The sequence below is a fragment of the Glandiceps talaboti genome, chromosome 10, assembly GCF_964340395.1.
Source record: "Glandiceps talaboti chromosome 10, keGlaTala1.1, whole genome shotgun sequence".
NCBI lineage: Eukaryota > Metazoa > Hemichordata > Enteropneusta > Spengelidae > Glandiceps > Glandiceps talaboti.
In genome coordinates this window covers 8,983,706-9,006,196 of record NC_135558.1, presented here as the reverse complement: position 1 = coordinate 9,006,196, position 22,491 = coordinate 8,983,706, and the positions used below count along the sequence as shown (strand labels likewise).

General features: G+C 31.9%; 1 protein-coding gene across 1 annotated transcript in view; it reads left to right on the top strand.

The window, feature by feature from the left end:
- Positions 1-22,491, top strand: part of LOC144441456 (whirlin-like) — a 41,222-nt gene that overhangs the window by 3,397 nt on the left and 15,334 nt on the right. The window contains exons 2-4 of the mRNA XM_078131032.1: positions 19,408-19,620; positions 20,285-20,410; positions 22,006-22,284. Of these exons, the coding sequence (XP_077987158.1) occupies positions 19,408-19,620; positions 20,285-20,410; positions 22,006-22,284 (618 nt within the window). The remainder of the gene's footprint in view (positions 1-19,407; positions 19,621-20,284; positions 20,411-22,005; positions 22,285-22,491) is intronic.

Genomic DNA, 22,491 nt, shown 5'->3' with positions numbered 1-22,491 from the left:
GTCTTGGAATTTAATTAAGATGTCTGCTGTTTGCAAGATTTACAGCCAAAACAGGAAACATTCACTAGAAGACTAGTGCATGTAACATAGAAGAGTTTGTTCAGTATTAAAACGAAGACCACACACTACAGATAATGCATATACATTTTATATAGAAAGCTGATCATTTGGTAAATGTTACATGTTGTTGTTTTACTTGATAGATAGAAATACTTAAAAGTTTTTTACTGCTGAACCCAGCATGATTGTAAGGCGTAAAAAAAAAAATTGTGTGGTTCCGATTACATTCAATTTTAAAATAGGTGGTGTAGGTAGATTCTTTATTTTATTTTATTATATATATATTTTTTCATGTGTGAGTGTCTAGTTCAGGTTGTCCATTGTTTTCCAAATGGTCTCTGTGTTGTTTATTTCTTCCTATCAGATGTACAGCCATTACAGATTGGAAGAACAGTTTTATATTGTCAGTTTCCGCACCCACTATTTCTTGCAAGACTTCACACGATTTTCGCGATTTTATTATTATTTTTCTCGAATACATAAAAAAAAGTTTAGGGTTGGTGTGAAAAACTAGGTGGGGTTGGATAACCGGAACCAAACAACTTTTTTTATTTGGCCTAATAAGGAAGTCCTGCACACTTTGATCAATTTCTTATCAGCTATTAAAATCTACAAACTAATCCAAAACTAATGTAAATATTGTCTATTTCCAATTCACCATGACTAATTTGATTTAATCACAGAAGTTTTGTGTGTTGGAATGTAAACTATGCCATGGTGTAAGAAGAGTTGATATGTACCAGTCAATTTCTTACCACCTGTAATCTACATCTCAAAAATCAGATGTTATGTAAATATTGCCTATTTCAAATTCACCATGACAGAAGCTTGTTGGAATTTGATCAGGCTACATGTAAGAAAATCTAAGGATTCACTGGCCATTTTTTTTTCACCTCAAATCTACAAAACACAGTCATTATAGTGTAAATATTGTCTATTTCAAATTCACCATGACTAATTGGGTGAAATTACTAAATGTTCTAGTATTTTGAGAGATGTTCACAGGGATTGTTGCCAGATAATAGCTTGATTTCCAATTAAAAGCCTGTGACCTTTTGATGTCAAGACATCCCACTCAGAGAAATAAACGCACCTTAAATTTATAAGAGAAAAAAAAAGCATGTAAACAATTGTTATGCACCTACACATGTAAATACTATAGCTTGTTAGCTCTTAGAAATCTTGAAAGTCATGAAATGGACATGGATCAAGGTTACCACAGTGACTCGCAGTCGGCACTTGTTTGAACTTGAATCAATCAGTGTATTTTGTAACATTCTCTGTAATTGTAATAAGGAAATATTAATTACTGGTGTAAAATTTTTGAAAACAGAATATATTTTAGCGATTTTTTGAAACATGTAATAATTCCTGGAGGAATTACTAAAGATTACAAAGCTAAGAATGAAAAGAAATCTGTAAAATCAAATGAAATATACAGAAAATCAAACTTAAAAATTGTAGATCGAAAATATTGAGGAAGACAAAAAATCTGTGATATAATACTGTACATGTTAAAGAAATGACATTCATAGGTGTTGCTTTCTCATGTCAGAACATTTATTTATATATATTGTGTGACATTACAAAGTTTAGTGTAACTTCAACAATGTCTGTCACTGTTGTAGCAAAATGTCGAGACAAAGTTGAAAAACCAATTTTAGTAATCTAACAATATCTATGTAAACGTTTTCATTCATTATTTTGTCGGATCAGCTGTAATTATAATATTTTCACTATTCACTGATGTTGTCAGTTTTAAATCGCCTTCAATACATGTATGTCTATTTTTGAAATGTCATGGTGTATTCAATATTTTCATACCATGGAGGAATGTTGTACAAATTGATTCAAGTGTCTGTGCTATAGACAGTTACTACGGTAACCATATTACATACGTGAGCTCCACAAAGTCATTAAGTGTGTAATTTCCTTCATACGGAAAATCACATTTGTTAAAAATAGCCCAGAAGACAGAATGAAATGAAAAGGACTGAAGCTGGTACCATTTGTATTCATGAATTGCCATGACTTTCAGGTTAGAATATTACAATGTACATGTACAATGTTTGCACTCAGTAACAGCGAATGTATTGATTTACCTGGCATGCCATGACGACTTTTATTGACATGTAAATGTTTGCTTTGTTTGCTTCGATGGTTTCCTGTTTCATGTGAAACTTTAGAAAGTGGACTTAGTCTACTGGTCTTACATAGAGTTACAAAATGTCTTCTTTTTGGTAATGACCTTTGAGGTACTAGACTGTAAGACTGTGTGTCGATTACGCCATCCTATCAGGTACCATTCATTTCACTGAAAGCCTGATAAGACTAAGAGTTCAATGACACAATATATCTTAGTCTAATATGGTGGGGATGAAAACTGATCATCTTGAGCATGTTTTCGTAAACCAGTTTAGGTTGTTTGGTGTTAAGAATTATATGTTTGAGATCACCCTATATTCTATTTACAGTTCTTGGAAGGGCGGTTAGAAAATTTGATATATTTCATAAGCTTAATCAGGTCATTCAATGGTTTTGAGGATTATCATAGCCAGGAGTCCATGCTATTATAGTTTTTCACAGACAATAGGGGGGGGGGACCTGTCTATTGTCTTGGCTCTACAGGTTGTGAAATGGAATGTATTTTACTCAGAATTAGATTGAGGCTACAGGAATCAGTACTCCTGTATTATAATTATGCCCTTCAGTTCAACCCACTTCCTTCTTAACATGTTAAATAACAGATAAACGGAAGTGTTCATTTCAAGGATGTTTGAACCCATTCAAATTGGCCCACCTACAATTTAACATTTGGTAGGGTTGGTAGTTTATAGTCTGGGTACCAACTCTAAGAGTAGAAGTGTAACTAGTAACAATATCATATAGAGACTAGACTACATGTTTTTTTAGGGCAAGATCCAAGATTACTTCTAAAGTTCCTGTGAAAGTATTGTCAGAATTCTCCCTCAATACGTTTATTATACCTTGAAGTTGGCAAAAATTAGTCCAACTTCAGTAATAGTACAGATAAGCATTTATTGACAGATGTCAATGATATTTTTTAAATAGGATTATCATCATTCATGTTGAGAAAATTAGAGAAATTTAGACATGGTAAAACCTGAAATAGACATATTTGAAACAAGTGTTGTATTTATACAACAACCTGTACTTAGAAGTACTAAATTATCATTTGGAATAAAATATACAGAATGATGCAATCCCAGTGACGTACATGTACCAGATACTTTTTTCTTACATTTAAAATCTTTACTACCATGCCTGCATGTCTGATCAATATGTGTGGCTTCCTAAATCATCAAAAATTAGGTACAGGTATTAAACAACTTATTTTTGCTTTCAGTAAGACTAAAATCTTTTGAAAATCCCATATTTCACAGTATACTATTACAAACGTCAATGTAAAAGTCAGTGTCATTAGTTGTATTTTGACCAGATACATTTAAAATGACTAGATTTAATATAAATTAATCTGAGTCATAGCCTAGTTTGATGTCTGTATCACATTAATATGTCTCATTTCATTTTATTAGGACTTTTGTATTCACTAATGAAGAATTGCAAGATTTACAAATTGTAGATAAAAAGGGTCTATTTCAGGTGATTCAGTCTAACTAAGTGATCATTCTGAATCTCAATATCATGTCTCATTTCGTTATCATCAATGACTCAATTTATTTCACTTTTATTTGGTTTGATTTGATTTGATTTGACTTCATTTCATTTCATTTCATTTCATATGGGCTATTCTATTCACTAATGAAAACTCTAAAGGTTTGTAAATTAAAAAGTGTCTATTTCAGGTGATTCATTCTACATGTATCTAAATTTTATCATTCTGAATCTGAATATCATGTGTTATTTCGTGTCACTTCATTAGTACACAAGTATTCTGTTCACTTATGAAAAATTCAAAAGATTTACAAATTGTAGATAAACAGTGTCTATTTCAGGTGACACACTCTAGCTAAGTTTTATCATTCTGAATCTCAATATCGAGTCTCATATGTCATTCTTTACTATCATCCATGTGTCATTTCATTTAATGTTAGTAATTTTAATTCAATTTTACTCATTCGAACTCTTCTGTTCACAAATGAAAACAGTAAAGGCTTTAATAGTAGATAAACAATGTATATTTCAGGTGACCCACAGTCTATAACTCATTCTGAATCTTGTCGATATCACATCTCATTTCAGTTCATTTCAGTTCAGTTTATTTCAGTTCATTTTATTAAGACTATTCTGTTCACTAATGAAAAATTAAAAAAAAGTGTTATTTGAGGTGACTTACAGTCTGGCTATTATAATTCTGAATGCCGTCAATATCATATGTCTCATTTCATCTATACCACATCATTTCATTTCACTTCATTTCATTTCATTAGGGTTAGTCAATTAAACTAATTGCAAATAAATTTGTAACTCATCAATCATGTCAAGTAAAATTTATGAAATTGACATACATAGTCACTGTAGTAAATCGTATTTATTGATAACTTCCTGTCCAAATTGAAAAACCTACATGTAGTTCAGATTAGGATAACAATTTAGGTCAGTTGTCTATAAAAAAAGTTGGTCTATAACAAATACATGATCCTATGGATATCTAATCCATATGCAGTGTTTTTGCTAAGGATAGTAAGTAGGTAAAATCTACCTGAGTTCCCCAGTTGTTTTAATACCAGGGTTCCCTACCAGTGTTTTTGCCAAGAGTGGTAAGCATGTTTAGGTAAAATCTACCAGAGTTCCCTAGTCATTTAACCAGGGTTCCCTACCAGTGTTTTTGCCAAGAGTGGTAAGCATGTTTAGGTAAAATCTACCAGAGTTCCCCAGTTATTTTACCAGGGTTCCCAACCAGTGTTTTTGCCAAGAGTGGTAAGTATATTTAGGTAAAATCTACCAGAGTTCCCTCGTCGTTTTACCAGGGTTCCCAAACAGATTTATGGTGGATTCTACGGCAAACTATTGCATTTTTACCTCTTGCTCATTTACTGTTACCAGGGTTACCCAACCGTAACAAAAACATTGCTTATGACTTCACTGATGCTAGAACATAGACCTTAAAGTGAAATCATTAAAACATGTAAGAGCCCTGCAGTGACACCAGAGAAAATAATTGACTTCCATCATGAGAAAACCATGTATTTCACACCATTGTACAAAAGCTGTGGCCTTTGTGATAAAGATTGGTTGCATAGATCTCATTATAAAAAGACTTTCTTTGCAAATGTTATTGGATTAACTTATGAAACCTATTACCCAATTTAAAGGTGGCAAAATACTGAAGTTGTGAACAAGACAGGAATCCAGCTTGTCTTCTCACTAGATCTATGTCTGTACTTGAGCCTAAAAAAAAATAGTTTGTTTCCGATTTCCCAACCCCAATCTGTAAAAAAATGAATAAAAAATCTACCTACCCTACCTGTTCTAAAACTGAGGGCAATCAGAACCGCACAATTTTTTTGTTAGGCCTTAGCAACACTTTACTTACTGAAAATATATTTAGTGAGCAAGTACAGATCTAGTGAGAGTGACATCATAGTAATCCCCAATACTGACATTTGACCTCTCTTTATGAAGGTCCAGAGGTAGTGGGATAGTGATTAATCTAGTCCCAAATCATGCAGTCTCTGTGAATAGGAAAATAAATTACTTGAGATCCTGCACTTTAGCGGAAAACAGACTTGAGTTTTAACGTAAATTACTCTATATTGCATACAGACGCATTACTTTACACTACAGTATGCTATGATATACAGTCAGGTATTGACAACATGTTATTACAGCTTGGAGCAATAAATGCATTAATTTTGAAAGATTTATTTAATTTGGTTATACATTAAATACTTTACCCTGAAGTGGTTATTTCATTTCTAATAATATACATCTAGAGGAGATGTAAAAGTTAGATGTTGCCATGGTGATAATGATACAGCTAAATCATTTGACTTCAAGCAGGGTTTACCTTTTATGGACTCTCAGTAAGAGAGAGATCAGCTTGATAGGAGACTAGAGATATGAATGCACCACAGTATATTGCATACACGTAATTTCAAAACTTGAATGTATCATAATTAAATGTTTGTTGGATGATATTATTAAATAGTTACATAATTTCTTCTTGGTGATATATATACATATCTCTAGTAAATTTACTAGTAAATCAGGTAGAACCCCCCCCCCCCAACCCCTACAAACATCATCAACAACAACAACAACAACAACAATAATAAACAAAAACAAACACAAACAAACAAACAAACAAAGATATCAAAAAACAAACAAACAATACTTCAAATGTTAGTAGTTGAAAGATCAAATCTTGTAAACGACAGTATGTTACTTTTAACAAATTCCTTTCTGTTTTCAAATGTATTGATAGGATATTGTTTGATAAGTTTATCTATTTGTTTGCTTTTAAAGTTATGTATATTTTGGGCCATACTAATCGCAATATAAATTTTTTATAAGTTTGAGATATATTAAGAAGGAAACTCTTGAACTGAACAACCCAACCCTCCTTGCTTGCTTGAAAAGAAAGAAAAGTATTGATGTGTATGTTGTGTTGATTTCGTAACAATTATGTATTCAGAAAAACATTATTTTTCAATTTTGAAGAAAAATGAATTCATCTATGTAGACTGTCCACCATATGTACAAAACATATGCATAATGATTTGATATAAATTACAGAAGATTGCATCAAAATTGGTATTGATGAATAAAATTAAAATGTATGGAAATATTTTGAGGAACAGAAATATGCAGAAATCAGAATTTTTTGTTTTAACTATGAATACTACAATCAATAATGATATGTTCAAATATTTCTTGATGTAGTTGTTCCAGATATACATGCTGTGTAACAGTTTATGTTTATTTAGTAGCTTCGTCAGGTTAGCCAGGGGAATATGAGTAACCTAAGGGGCCTTGTCACTATGAGTCGAAGATGAAGAGTGACAAAACCGTTTAAACCATGAGTATTTTCCAGTTGGACAAAGAAAAAGATTAAATATATTAATATTTGTACATATGACATGAAAAAATGGTATAAATAAAGGAATTTTTAAAAACATTTTCAATCATATTTTGAACACTGCAGAACCAGTGATATAGACAAGAATAGCATGACCCGGTTATAAATCTTGTATTTTTTGTTTGAATGCATTCAACTTGGCTTGTGTAAATTGTTATACATTTTATACCATGAAAGAAATTCAAGCATGTTATCAGTGAAAGTGTAATTCATTCTAACAAAGGTCAAAGGTTACCATGGCGAACCATATGTTATCTACATATGTGTTTATATATACACATGACTCACCTTTATGAATTACCATACCAGTTAAAATCGATTATACAGGATTAAAATTAATAACATTAGATTAGTTTTTGTGTAGATTTGATGATCTTGTCAACAGCAAAAACATGAAAGTTTGTCTATGGAAAGGATTGTGAAAACTTGGGTCAAAATAAACCGTATAATTTTTTATAGATATTTTGGTCGATATTTTTCTGCCAGGGTCTGTCTTTTGACAGAGAGTTGATTGATGTTGTGAAAGTATATTACCAGATGGTAAACATCTAAATTGAGACATAAAAATTGATAATTTTGGAAATAAATTTGCTTGCCGTACCGAACTAACTCAACTACCCAAAGATTAAACTCTAAAGTTGTGCCAATGTAAGTGAAGGTTACTATGCATATTCACTATTTTTGTCAAATATGCAAAATTTTCATCAAATACAAATAAAACTTACTAGTATCTATGTATCATAAAAGTGAAATTTCATTGGATGTTCTGATCAACAACGAAACCTGAAATCTACATGAAAAAAACGCACTTCAAAGTTTGTACATTTCTTGTAACTATGGCCGAAGTATTTATAATACAACTGAAAATGACATATTTTTTGTGTGTGTATTCAATTCATCATACTTTGTGTTAAGGGCGTATGTATAGATTGTAGTCAATTGTATGAAATGTTGTATTTCTGGGTGGTACATGTATTTCAACTCAGCCACCTAGGGATATTTACCTGGTAGAGGTTAGTCTGTATTAAAGTCAGAATATTTTACTACTTTAGGGGTTATTTTTGGTCACTTTGTTTCCAAAAACAATAGATTTTATGAGAATTCACCTGTATTTGGTTCAGAAGGTAGGATTTTTTTTAGAATGTTGATATACGTATCAAATGAAGGACAAATATGTCAGCTATGATACATCGGCATTTTTGATAAGGTTTGTCAAAAACAGGGAAAAATCTGACAAAACTGCACATACCACATTTCAGTGCAATGATCAACACCAAAATGTAAACACATATAATGTGAAGGATGATTGAAACAGCAATGAAACAACCTGAACAGCTTTTAAGTAGATTTATGTTGTACAGTAAATTTGGTGATAAAATATATGGGAAACTGGGGTTAACTTTTACAACAGTCAACAAAAAAACTGACAGTGTGTTTTATGGGTAATCACGGGTATATCATGTGATGCCATGTAAAGTGTTTTTTGAATGTGATCAAACAAGTAGTATATGCAGGTACATGTACAGCACTGTACATAGTTTGAAAACTGGGGATTTAAAAAAAAATTCTTTTTGTACAAAAATTGAGATAAAAATCAGATTTGATTCAGGTACTATATATATATGACTGTAATGGGTTTGGTAAACATAAAAATGTTTATTTCATCCATTAGCCTCCTCAAACAAAGTGAATGAGATATTTATATAAATTTGTCTATTTTGTCGCAGACTCGGAAACCAGGGCTCTTTATATTAAACAATGCCTATGAGACGATCATAATCCTGGTTCAACATTTTACTGTAAAAGTATTTCATAACTTTTGTTTATTTGAATTTAAAAATATACCTTTTATTCAAGCAAAAGAAAAACATGTGTCACCTGTTTATGTTTATCCATGGATGGTTATATGGAGAAAGTCAGATAGCTAACACTTCGTCATCGTACGTGTAGCAGGCGTATGGTTATATGGGGAAAGTCAGATAGCTAGCGCTACGTCATCAAACATGTAGCAGGCGTACTGAGCATTCTGTTTGATAGCTTTCAGTTGTGTTCTGAAAAATTCTTCACAATCTAAGTATAATACTGGATTGAAAATAACAGAATTATTAAGATAAGAAAACACATTATGTCTGAAATGTACAAATTGTATTTGAAATGTATCCATAATGTATTTTAACAGAATTTTAGACAGTACATGTATGCTAATGTCAACACTGTATCCAAAATGTATCCAGAATATATTTGAAAATTGATACAAGAGGAAATATACACTGTGTTCAAAATGTATGCTTAACTGAAGTGAATTTCGTAACTGCTATGTCTGAAGTGTAAAGCTTACACGAGTTTATACAGGCAACAGAAAAAGACATATTATGCAAAGCTTCAAAAGATTTGTTTCATTCTGATGCTGTGTCTGAAATGTACATAATTGGAGATGAAAAGACAGACAAGTTTCGAAAGGTTTGGTTGCACAGATCTGATTATTGTATTAAAGTATCCTGTCATGTATGGTTTTTCTGGCACCAGATTTTGACAGCATGTTGCCATAAAAATCGGCAGTGACAAACTATGTATATTGGTCAAATAATAATTTCATATTTCATTTTCAAAATAAGTGAAGAGAAAATCTGTGGGTATTTCAATTTGGCCCTAAAAAACTGTGGGAGATAAGGAAATTGGTTACCATGGCAATGTCATGAACATACACAGCCACTGTGGCGTATGAGCCTCAGGCAGGATTATGGCCATTGTCAGTTTCATCTACTGTGGTTTTGTGATGTAAGGGTTTTAGAACATTGACAAGAGAGATAGTAAGAGGAAAGAAAGAAATAGAAGAGATAGTGGTGAAAGAGAGAAAAAGTAATGAGAAGGAGAGAAAGGGACAGAGATAGAGGAGAGATGTCAAGAGAGCATGCACAAGAGAGAGCCAGAGAGGCAGATAGAGAGACAGAAACAGAGAGAGAGAGAGAGGATAGGCAGATAGCTAGAGAGACAGAGAGAGAGAGAGAGAGAGAGAGAGAGAGAGAGAGAGAGAGAGAGAGAGAGAGAGAGAGAGTGTGTGTGTGTGTGTGTGTGTGTGTGTGTGTGTGTGTGTGTGTGTGTGTGTGTGTGTGTGTGTGTGATGGCAATATGAAAATATTTATATTCCATAAATACTTTGTCATATGCTTCATACAAAATTGAAAATAGACATAAAAACAACTGACCACAAGCTTCTAAACTGTGCCACTAAAACAAAAACAAACATATAAGATGGTGGCTATTCATGATATTAACTAAACAATACAAAATGCTCTCTTTTAAGTTTTATACAGCAAACTAAAACCAATTGATATATTATTATATTTTTCAATCAGTGATGTTCCCCAGTGAATTTATGATTACAACGAGATTCAGTTATTAAGCTATATAGACTAGATAATGAATTCACATGGGTATTACTCTGCTGTCTAATTACATTAAAAATTTATATTATAATAATATTTCTACCATAAAAACTGTTTGTTTTGATAATTATTAGGATCTTGATGGATGAGTGTTGGAAATGTTGATAGAAAACTAGTGGTGCAGATCTTTACAAAGACCTCATGTACTTTTCATTATTACATAATGTTTTATATAACAAGAATTTTGACACATACACACCTATACACATGCAGATATACATATGTACATGCATAGACAGACAGACAGACACACATACATACATACATACATACATACATACATACATACATACATACACACACAGACACACAGACAGACAGACAGACATACATACATACATACATACATACATACATACATACATACATACATACATACATACATACATACATAATGTACATATGTACATTACATACATACATACATACATACATACATACATACATACATTACATACATACATACATACATACATACATACATACATACATACATACATACATACATACATACATCGTCCACCTACCCACCCACCAACCCACCCACCTATCCATCCTTCCATCCATATATAATGCATGCGTACACATGTTCACACAATATGTTACATTGTAGAAACACACATACACACACTTATCGCTATTTTGTTAATTTTCAGTCTATTATATACATTATGTAGACTTAATATAAAACTAAATATAGCTGATTAAATAGATCTAATAACATTTTACCTTGAACAGCAGCAGTATACTTGTAATGAAATTAGTTAGAACTCTCTGAAGTATATGTATCAATTTCAGACCTTTTTTTACTTTGTACCCTGGTCCCGGAAACCCAAATGTGAGTAAATTGGGTTTTTTAAAAATTATTTATATGTAAAATTACATTTCATTAAAAAAACAGAATATTGAAACTTTTGCTAACAATATATGGTATGTGTATTTATGAATGTAAGTTTGCTGTCATTCAGTAAGGTTAGAGTCAATGTCGATAAAGATGAAATGTACTGAGTACATTCAGAGTATTTCAGAGAAAGAACAAACTAAATACTTGTAATGAGAAATGAGAACTTTTAATTATACCCAATGTAAACTTACTAGCACTGGTTCATTTTAACTCTTTATGAAATTTTGAGCGTGACTCCCTTTCTTTGCCCTTTTTCTGTTAGTTTCATGTTTTGTATTATTTTCTCCCTTTTGCATTAATAAAATATAAACACATTTTTAAAAAAACAAACAAATAAATGAAAAATGGAAAAAGAAAAGAGAAGACATTTCTACAGATATTTAATAATAGAAAATTCATGATATGAAAAACCACAATGGAATGATTTTCTAATAAAATTTCTCCTTGCATCAATCACCTAGTCAATCATACTATGAATCAGAAAATAAAAATTGACAATTTGATAAAATACAACTGTGAGTGATTCAAAAAGTTCTCCATGTATCAGTGAAGCAGCTTGTCTCTCCCTTTTCCACTTTATCCGTCTTTCTATCCCATCATGACTGATACCTTGGTGACCTATTCAACGCAGCTGGTACACTTTAATGTTGTTTGTGTGGATCACTCCGTCACTCATCTATTGTTCAGTAATAGTTTCTACATCACTGTTGTCATGGTAACTGTCCATTCACACCAGGAGAATGACCCGCTCATCATTTTTTCCATAGAATTATTGGAAAAGTAGTTAGAATGATAAATTTGAATTTTCAGAAATATTTATTCTCATATTTACTATACAGATTTATTTTTTTTCCTGCTACTGAATCAACCAATATACTTGATATATTCCAAAATTCTAAAAAAATTTAATTCAGTGATATTTTATAAAAGTTTTGAAATGTTGACAAAAGACCAAAACATCTTTATATTCGCATGCAGTTGAATAAATATAACTTCGCTACTAGACTAAAATCGTGGAAAATTTGTTTTTCGGAAACTTAATTTTATAATTCTATTATTTGGTGTTACAGAGATTTGTTATTTATGTAATACATACCTGAATGGAAATATTTATCCAGTTTACGCCACCACTAAAAAAAGTTTTAAGAAACGTTTCGAATAATTCTAATTAATTTATGATAAAAGAATTAGAGAAAAACTGTTTGTTTTATATATCATATATGTATTGCATAATGTTATTATTCAAAGTTCAAAAATCATTTTAAACCATAGCTCGAATAAATTAATGGTATACTGTGTTGAAATTATGAATCGTTTTGATATTTTGGTATGTTCATCTACATTATAAAATATAGAAATATCAGGGTTTATTCAAAGTACAGACTGTCTATCTGTTTTCAGTCTCCATAACTTTGAATTTATAGCTTGATAGTCAGTTTATGAGATGCAATCTAACACTCCAATATTTCCTGTATCAGTTACTATATGGAAGCGCTCCTTCCCATGAATCACTAATTTATGCATATCTGAGTGGCATTTGAAAACAAGCTAAAATGTTACCTCATAATATGTATGTTAAAAAAATAACTAGGGTAGCAAAATAGATTCACAATTAGGGTGAAAATCTTAAATTGTCTGAAAAATTGTAAAATTTGGTATAAATTTATATGAATAGATACTCTTGTATGATATTGATATTTTTGAATATATAGTAATTTTAAAAAAATGTCAAATATTTCTGCAGGTTCCAAATGAAATACAACAAATTGTGAACAATGAAATGTCAATCATGATTTCCGTAACCGAAATGATTCACCTGGTACATACATGTACGACTGAAATACAGAATACATTTATGCCAACATTTCACAATATGGAAAGGTCATATGATACCGTCATACTCCCAACCATTTGTTAATAATATGTCTTTGTTATCCCAAACAGGTCATTTTAGTTCAGCAGCGGTATTTAGATGCAAATTTATAGATGATTTGGATCACTACCATCTGTTTCACGTACACGATAAACATCATATAAATAGATTCCTCATTTGCATTTTCCCCTTACTTTTTATACAATTCAGTAACGAAGTATCAAAAAATTTTAAAAAAAGAAGAAAAATTTTACCAAATATTATCAAAGTATTCTGTAAAACAAATTATTTATTAAAGGGAGCAAGTGCATGTATATTTCAGATAGATTTTAAAATAAATATGCAAATTTAGTAGCGTTGCTGTTCTGTGATATGTTGCTGTCATACGCAGGTAATTTGCACTGGTATAAAATTTGAATACCCATTGTTCAAAACTCGTTTAGTCACAAAATTTCTAAAAAAATTGTCTCTGATATTTACACATATGTGTTGTAATTTATCACAAATTTGTTGATAAAATTTTCCAAAAATATTCAAAAGGGTTTTAGTTTGTAGTATTTCAGAGAATCTAAATGCTAATGTTATGATGTTTGTGCTGCTTTCTATTTTAGGAGCGTAAATTTTCATGCTGGTAGGAGTAATTGTTTAGAAATGATAGGTACCGGCAGTATGGCTATGACTATCTTTGTGCATGTTGTGTTGCAAATGTTAAGAACTGAAAATAGATCAGGGAAAAGGTCTTGTTTTGCAGATAAAGAAGACATTGTGTGGTTTACGTGTAACTTTCAGAGTCAGAAAGTTTGTATGAAATACATGAATAGAAGGGTCACTTCACTCCATAGTACATTTATTGCTAGTCTACACAATCAAATCTATTTGAAGTAGAGATTTTCAAGTAAAAGTGAGCTCAAAGTGCAGCGCCGCGTCATATTTTCATGGTCAAAAAAGTGAAAATACAATATTCAAAAATGTTTTGTCGCTCTAACAAGCATAAAACTGCCATTTACTACCATTAGGCAAAATCAAATCTAATTCAACTAAGAGATTTCTAAGTAAAGGTGAGCTCAAAGTGCAGTGTCATGTCATATTGTCATGATCAAAAAGTGAAAATAATTTTCAAAATACTTTTTGTTGCTATTACATGCATAAAACTGACATTTACTACCAGTAGGCAAAATCAAATTAATTCAAGTAAAAGATTTGCATGTAATGTACACAATGTCAGGTCACTATTTCCTTGTAAAAAAAAAGTGACTGTGCAAATAATTTACAAATCTGAAATGTAACAACTGTATTTCCTTTTGATATAACAAGCCTGAAAATGATATTATAATTCTAGTAAAGTTAAAACGGAATCAAATTTAATTCAAATAGAGATTTCCTAGGAATAGCGACATTGTTATATGTTGTGTTTTTCATCATAAAAAGTGAAAGCACAAATTGAGACCTGTGCTAGCCAGAGCTGGAACTTTGTTAGATATAATGGCTAACTTTTAACAATGTATACTCTGAACAGTATTGAATCACCTGTAGGTAAATATATTGTGCAGCATGCAGTACACATAGTACTATGGTGTGATATATCCAAGCTGATTGATTTTTGGGTCCGCACCCAAAAAAACAGGACGGTTAGAATGGTTATAAAAAAATCTAAAAACCAAAAGCAAAAAAAAGGAGAAAAATTTTAGTATAATGATTGAACGACTGACACTTTCCTACAGCACAGTAAAAATAATCGATAAGAATCAAAATATGTCTGTATGTATAATTTGGTCCTTTTATTGTCATGAACCTCAATGCCACAAAATTGAAATTTAGAAAGTACATGAAAAATAACCCTTACGGAAATGGTCTATAGTATTCCTAAAAGATTATTCCTATAAGATCTTATAGTATTTTGGCCCCTTTCTTAAAGGAATACTTTACAATTCCTATAGGAATTAGGATAGTCCTAAAGGAATCTTTCAGGACAGTCCTATAGGAATGATCAGTCCTATAGGAATCATATAGGAATATTATAGGTATTATAGGAATCCTATAAGAATACTATAGACCATTTCTATAAGGGAAAATAAAATATGAAAAAATATCACCTTTGATGCAATGGTATGGAGTGTGTAGTAGCATATCATATCATAGTGTATTTCACTTTTTATAGACATGTTGATGACATGTGAATTTAAGTCCCAGGGTGCCACTACTGGGTAAAACTGACAGTAAGATGATTGATGTCATTTGTGGCTGTCATAAACATTATTACCATGCAGCTCTAATTTGACCGTAAAACAACCTGTTGGATTCCTACAAAGTCAATAGTAGACATTGATTTCTTTTTTTACATGCAAATTTCTACAATTATAGTCCCGTTCCACTTAATCATTTCTATTCCCTAATTAAAGCGTCTGTTTTTATCAAGTTTAAAGGGTAGAATAAAAAAGCCTGGCAGTTTTCCAGCCAGGAAGGAAACTGACCAGTACTGTCTGGTGACCTGGCATATCGTCAAAATAAAATCTATGGCTTTCACCGACATGAACCATCATAAACATACATGTCAACCCAACCATGAACCCTAAAACACATAATGAGCTCGGAGAAAACAAACATATTGATACTGTCCACAGTCAGTTTTGTCTGTGATGAAAATTTTACGGATAATTTGTCAGGCATGTCTGTGCATGCTTGTTGGCATGCAATGCAATCAGACCATAATTGAAAGCCAGCGTTCCAGTGTCAACTTGTTAAATTGAAATGGTGCCTTTAAATAAAACACTGCTGTGGGACTGTTTACTGAGTTTTCACAACGACACTTTTTGACTTTACACATGGAATGTTTTGAATCAGTTACCTTGTATATTAAAAAAATACATCCATTACTTTCTTTCCAAATGTATCTTATTCATGTGATTATATGACCAGTTTATGATTTTACTTATTAATACTAGCTTTCATAGAAACCACCATTATTCGGTTGTAGTAATGAAAACCTCGTAAGTTGAGAATTAAGGGAGCAAATAGTTTTCTGCCGAGGGACGTTTGAGTCATTTAAAGTCAATAAAAACAATTTACCTAAGTCCCCACCTAATTTTTAATGCAAACTTGCAAGTGTATGTGCTCAAAGGTTTTCTATGGTGTGTTCAATCTGTTCTGAATCACTTTGATCATTCTATTTTTCCCCCATTCAAATTCATGATATCTGCTATAACATATACTTCAAAGGAGTGTTTGTATGAATGATCCCATCCCATATTATTTTAAAGTGTTTGTCAGGATAGATATTATGTAAACTTTGTAATAGCCACTAAAGTATAGCATATGAATAGAGCTGTCCATGTTTTGTATCAAACGTTTATACATGTAATTATAGGAAATCGTTACTTTGTGTAATAACATATTGTATGCTTGCAGTCACTAAATTTAATATATGTAAATTAGACAATCGTAATAAATACAGGTTCAATGTTAAAAAAATAATAATGACATCATACATATACCAGGTATATATACAAGGTTTTATGTAGATTATTTTATATAAATACATGGAAATTAAAACAATAGGTGTAATTTAAATTATTCCTGGTATACATGTACATACCAGTAGTGTTAGTTGTAAGATACGACATTTGTACCACATAATCGGCTACAACTTACAAAATACTACTTGGTTTAGAAGGCTGTTAGGGCTGACAACATGACTCATAGTAAACTTTTGATGTTGTTAAGGGACGATTGCACAATTTCACAAGCTCATTATGGGGGGGGGGGGGGTCTGGTCTTAGTGCGAATGCTGAACTTCATTTTCACACTTCTAGCCAAATTTTGATGGAAAATTTGCATTCCTTCCATGATAACAGCTTTTATACCACTGAGATGTTGATAAGTTGATAAAAATTTACTTCTAATGTGAGATATGGTGCTGGGTTTCTGGTAGTATTTTAATGTGTTTACAATCATGTTTTTACATATAATACATTGATTGTAGTGGTGTGACTGCTACAGTTTTCATAGTAGTTTACATCATATATAAATGTTTGATGTCGACCGTGGGAGTGTTCGTTGGGAGGGGGGGGGGGGGTTTACCTCAACAAACAATGTTCGTTTGTTGAGCTTTTGCGACTTTGTGTGATCATCCCTAACATGGTAACTGTTTGTATCACAGTGTGGAAGAAGCTTACATTTGATTGTAATTTATGTACAATAAACACCACTCCATCTATTGGGCATATATTACAGTCTATATTTAGGGTTAGCAATAGGATTTGAAAATGAAAGATACTGCAACCAAATTAGACTGAAAATGAAATACTTGCGTGGCTGTTTGTGTTCCTGTAACTATATAAAAACTAAACAGGGAATTGAATACAAGAACGTACAGAACAATGAATCTCTTGGTCTGCGACGAACTTATACTTGAAAAATATACCACATGTACATTCCATGATGATGTGTCAATATTGATCTCGTTTCACTTTCTACATTGTCAGGATTGAGGAAGTCAGTGGTGTAAATTACAACCATGTGAAAGTATATGTACATGTGGTGTGCTCTATATGATGTTACTATCTATTTCCTTCTAGGTCCATGTAGTTCAGATTAGGTTTAAAATTTAGGTATAAAAGAAATCGTTTTCCAAAGCTGTAGAAAAAGTTGGTTCTGAACAAAAGAAATTGTCATTCTTACTGCTAGACTGATGTGATGAACCCTGACCTTTTGTACAAATTCTGTATATATAGCATAAGAAATTACCCTCCTCATCAATTGAAATACTGAATAAAAAGGTTTTCAGTAAGAAGGAAATGACATGAAAATTGAAATATCTCACAATGACTTGCCATAACCCCTGCAGAATACTGTTATTAAACTTGGAGTAAAAGCATATTAGAAGTGCTACAATGTATAGGAAGTCAGTTAATTTAACCATAGAAACCCCTAGAGACTGTCTACAAATCATGTGATCTTTCTTGTGTTGTAGCAACCAGTGCAGTAACCAAGGAAACACTTACACTGATTAGAATATTCAATGAGGAGTAAAAGAGTAAAGTCAATATCGTGATCTATGTTCCACTACACTGCTTGTAAAATGCACCGCACTACACTGCTTGTAAAAAGAACTCAGCTCGTTCTCTGTACTAGACACAGTAATGAAAACAAATTATTGTGAAATGCATGTATCTAGAGAAATAAGCCATGAATGTCAAGCAAAGGAATCCATTTGTAATTCTTATAAATTGGTTATTTTGAAACATGATCTTCAATTAAGAAAAATAGGTAGTGTGTAAGAAATGCAGATATACATAAAAATGAGTTAATAAATAAATAATTGTATATATGTACTAATATTATTTAATTATTTTTAATTATAAATAAATTATTTTATTTTTACAAGGATTTTAATGAAAAACAAATTAACTTGTATTGAAGTGTTTTGCTAAAGATTTCCATATTTTATGCAGACCATCCCATAATATTTCATCATATCATTAAAGATATTATATTTGATGTTTAATTAGACTGTCAAAGCTGTCCTATTAATATTTGATAAATTTATATATGAACATTCAAGGTCAAAATTTCAGATGATGAAGGAACTAACAATATTGGAAAATATAATTTGAAATTTTTTCCATCGAAGATTCTTTCAGTCAGTCTTTGATGTGTTGGTAATGTTCAGATTATAAAATAAAAAAACAGAAATGAATCCAAGTAAATTAGTATGTGTTATTTGAGATGGAACCATTGAGAGAAATCACCTGTCACCATGTTTTTATAACGGACAGTAAATCATACTATGAATGAAAGGGGCAAAGTCGAAAGATTGCTACAGTAAAGGGGAGGGGAGGGTAGACAAAATAAAGTTTCATCCGACGAAAATGATGTATTTTTTAATCAAAGCCGAATAGTTTATATGGACATACAATTGTACTAATTGTACATACATGGAATGATGGAGTTGAAAAAACTTAATTTTATGTGTACTTTTTGTTATCTGATGTCAGTGATGAATATGTCTTTACATCATTACTAGTCTAAATTGACATCTTTTTGTTTACATTTATTTTTTCAGATTTTAAAGAAAGCGCAAAAACTGTCTCTTCTCATCAAATCAGTGGGACGAGTTCCAGGGTCGTATGTTTCACATCAAACGTATACATGGGTAGATCCACATGGACGTAGTGTGTCACCACCTCCTGATATCGATGTACGGGGTTATAGAGGTAACGATTCAGTCGGAAGAAGAAGTGGTCTTAATTTACTCAAAGATGGAGATGAGCGAAAGGTGAGATGAAAACAGAGATTTACACTGAACCAGTTAGACAAAGCTGTAGTAGTAATGACAATATTATTTCAGTCAGAAGTCCTGTGAAATAACACTCAGTGGCTCATTGATGAGTTCAGAATGTGACCATTATGTCTGACATTCAGTCAGTGTCAGTTCATTCATGTGTGTTTCCACAAATTAACTTTTACTGATTGCGCAGATCCATTAGTCTTTGGCCAATTACCAATCTTTTAGAAGATGTTAACAGAAAGTTGGACAGTAGAAGTTAAATTTTCAAAAGTTACTCCATGTACTTATTGTGTTATCAAAATGGACATTGATTGTCATGAATAAAGCCATTGATAATATTACAATTAGGAATATGAATCCATTGCTGATTGCCTGTGAAATGACCAGTAGTCCTCCAATTATGTGAATCTATTGATTGTTGATTGTCCATAAATTGGCCATGTGGTCCATAAAGTATGAATTTCAAAGTGACTCCATTGGTGGTTATCTATGAAATAGCCATCAATCTGCTATGTACAAATATCAACTCATCACTAGTTTAGTCTCAGAACTGGAAGTAGAAATAATCCAATATTGTAATAGTTTACAGACTGAGGTCTATTGTTATTTTCAACTCATAACAATGCTACTTCTTTTGCGTCATATATTTCAGGTACATTTAGTTGTAGAAGATGGCCAAAGTTTAGGACTAATGATCCGTGGAGGAGCAGAATTTGGTTTAGGTATATATATAACGGGAGTAGATGCTTTCTCAGTGGCTGAATATGCAGGTCTCAAAGTAAGTAATACAAGGATTGAAATTCTTATTGTAATGTATTTGCTATGGTACCTTCAGTTTCAATGGGTAACACAGTATAAACTTAAGACATTCTCACAAGCTGGAGCACTTATTTCTGCTGAAGCAACAAAAAAGAGGCTGTGGTTTATGAAACTAAGATTAAATTTGTATAATATCAAATACTGCAAATAACACTACTGCATAGTCATTATTTTGTAAATTTTATAGCATTATGCAAATTTGACCATGAGGTCAATATTAGGTATATCACACCACTGGTTTCCTTTTATGCCAGTTATAGGTTACAGTACTGTCACAGAGATAACATTTTGTACAGTTGAGCCAACAAATCTGTCGCTGATGATAACATATGATCGTAAATATTTCATGTACAGAATATAGATTACTCAAAATGAAGAAAATCCACAATTCTCTATTAAGTGTTTGTGATATGTCTGTGTTGCCGACTGATTGAAATTTATGAGCTATAGGTCGTTTTATACATTTGACACTGTGTCTTCTTAGCATTAATTAATACATTGTAGTTTATTATGCAACTAATTCAGTAAGAGTTGCATGTCACACATCCTGTTGACTTTTCTTGTTGAATGTACCCCTATGAATGTTTAAAACATTAAAGTTAATAGGCAACGGATTTCATTGACCAGTTGTATCATGACATGTTTAGGCCAAAAAGAAAGAGAATTGTTTCTAGTCAGCACATGCATCACTTAAATACCCCTGTGTCAGTCTTTTTTTGTGTGTTTGTCCAGCCCATGCAGTCTGCAGCTGTGGGGAAACACAAAAATAACCCTCCCTACTTCAGTGAAGACAACTGCAGAGCCAATCATGAACAAGCAAATGACATCTGCCCCACATATACACTTGCTCTAAAGTACTAAATAAAAAAAACCAGTAACTGTCATAAATAGTAGATTGAGTGACAGTTTGTTGAGAATAAAAAAAAAAAAACGCCATCGCACCATTTTAGGCAAAATGCCCTAACCAGAAACAATTCTTTCTTTTTTGGCCTTATGTGTACATTTTTTTCCTATGTGTGTAAATATAATCTTTTTTGATGAATAGCTTCATTATATAAAGTTTGTTACTATGTATGATAAATGACAGTATTGGTATCCATGGCTATGTTTTACTGTAGAACAACTATGAGTCTGTAGGTACATGAATATTGCATGATATGCAGAGTACTAGTACTTCACTGAAAGTCATAACAGTTCAGTGACCCCTATACATGTACGCTTGAGTTACAGATGGGAGATAATTTACATATTTATAGCCTTAAAAACTAGTCAGCATAATATCATAGGAATTTCCATAAAAAACGTACACTGATTAACTTTCAAACTCAGTTTCATTTTTCACCATATTTAGGAAGATATAATAGAATAGAATAGAATAGAATATAACTTTATTGTCCAATTTCATAGTATGTGTACCAATATGGATGTACAAACACAGTATCCTGTTCAGTGTTTTCTGGAACACCAGTACGAGGAAATTGGCAAAATTTCCATATAAATTACTTGTCATTGACTATTACATGTATCTCACTATCTATATGTCTTTATCTGTAGGTTGGAGATCAAATTTTAGATATTAATGGTACTAGTTTTCTGAGCATTGAACATCAAGAAGCTGCAAATATACTAAAGTCTTCCAAACTCATGGTTATGACAGTCAAAGATGTTGGCAAGTTACCCTATGCCCGGACCACCTTTGACCAGACCAAATGGATCATGGGAGATCAGTTGTCTCAGATGAGTGAAGGAATGAGGTCACGGTCTAGTTCTGTGTTGAGTAATAGAATGACCAATGGTGATAGTTTGATGAATGGACAGTCCAGAGAATATAATGTGAGTGGAGATATGAATAAGCTGTTTTTTCGTCTCGTGGCAGATCTCACGAGATCCCGCGTGAGCCATTGCATTCATAGCAACCACTGAAAGTGTCAAACACTTAGCAACACTATTGTTCTCAACAAATTGACATGATTCACAAACTAGATAAAAAAAAAGAAACAAGAAAAAACTTGTTGGTAAAAGTCATAAACTGTACATGTA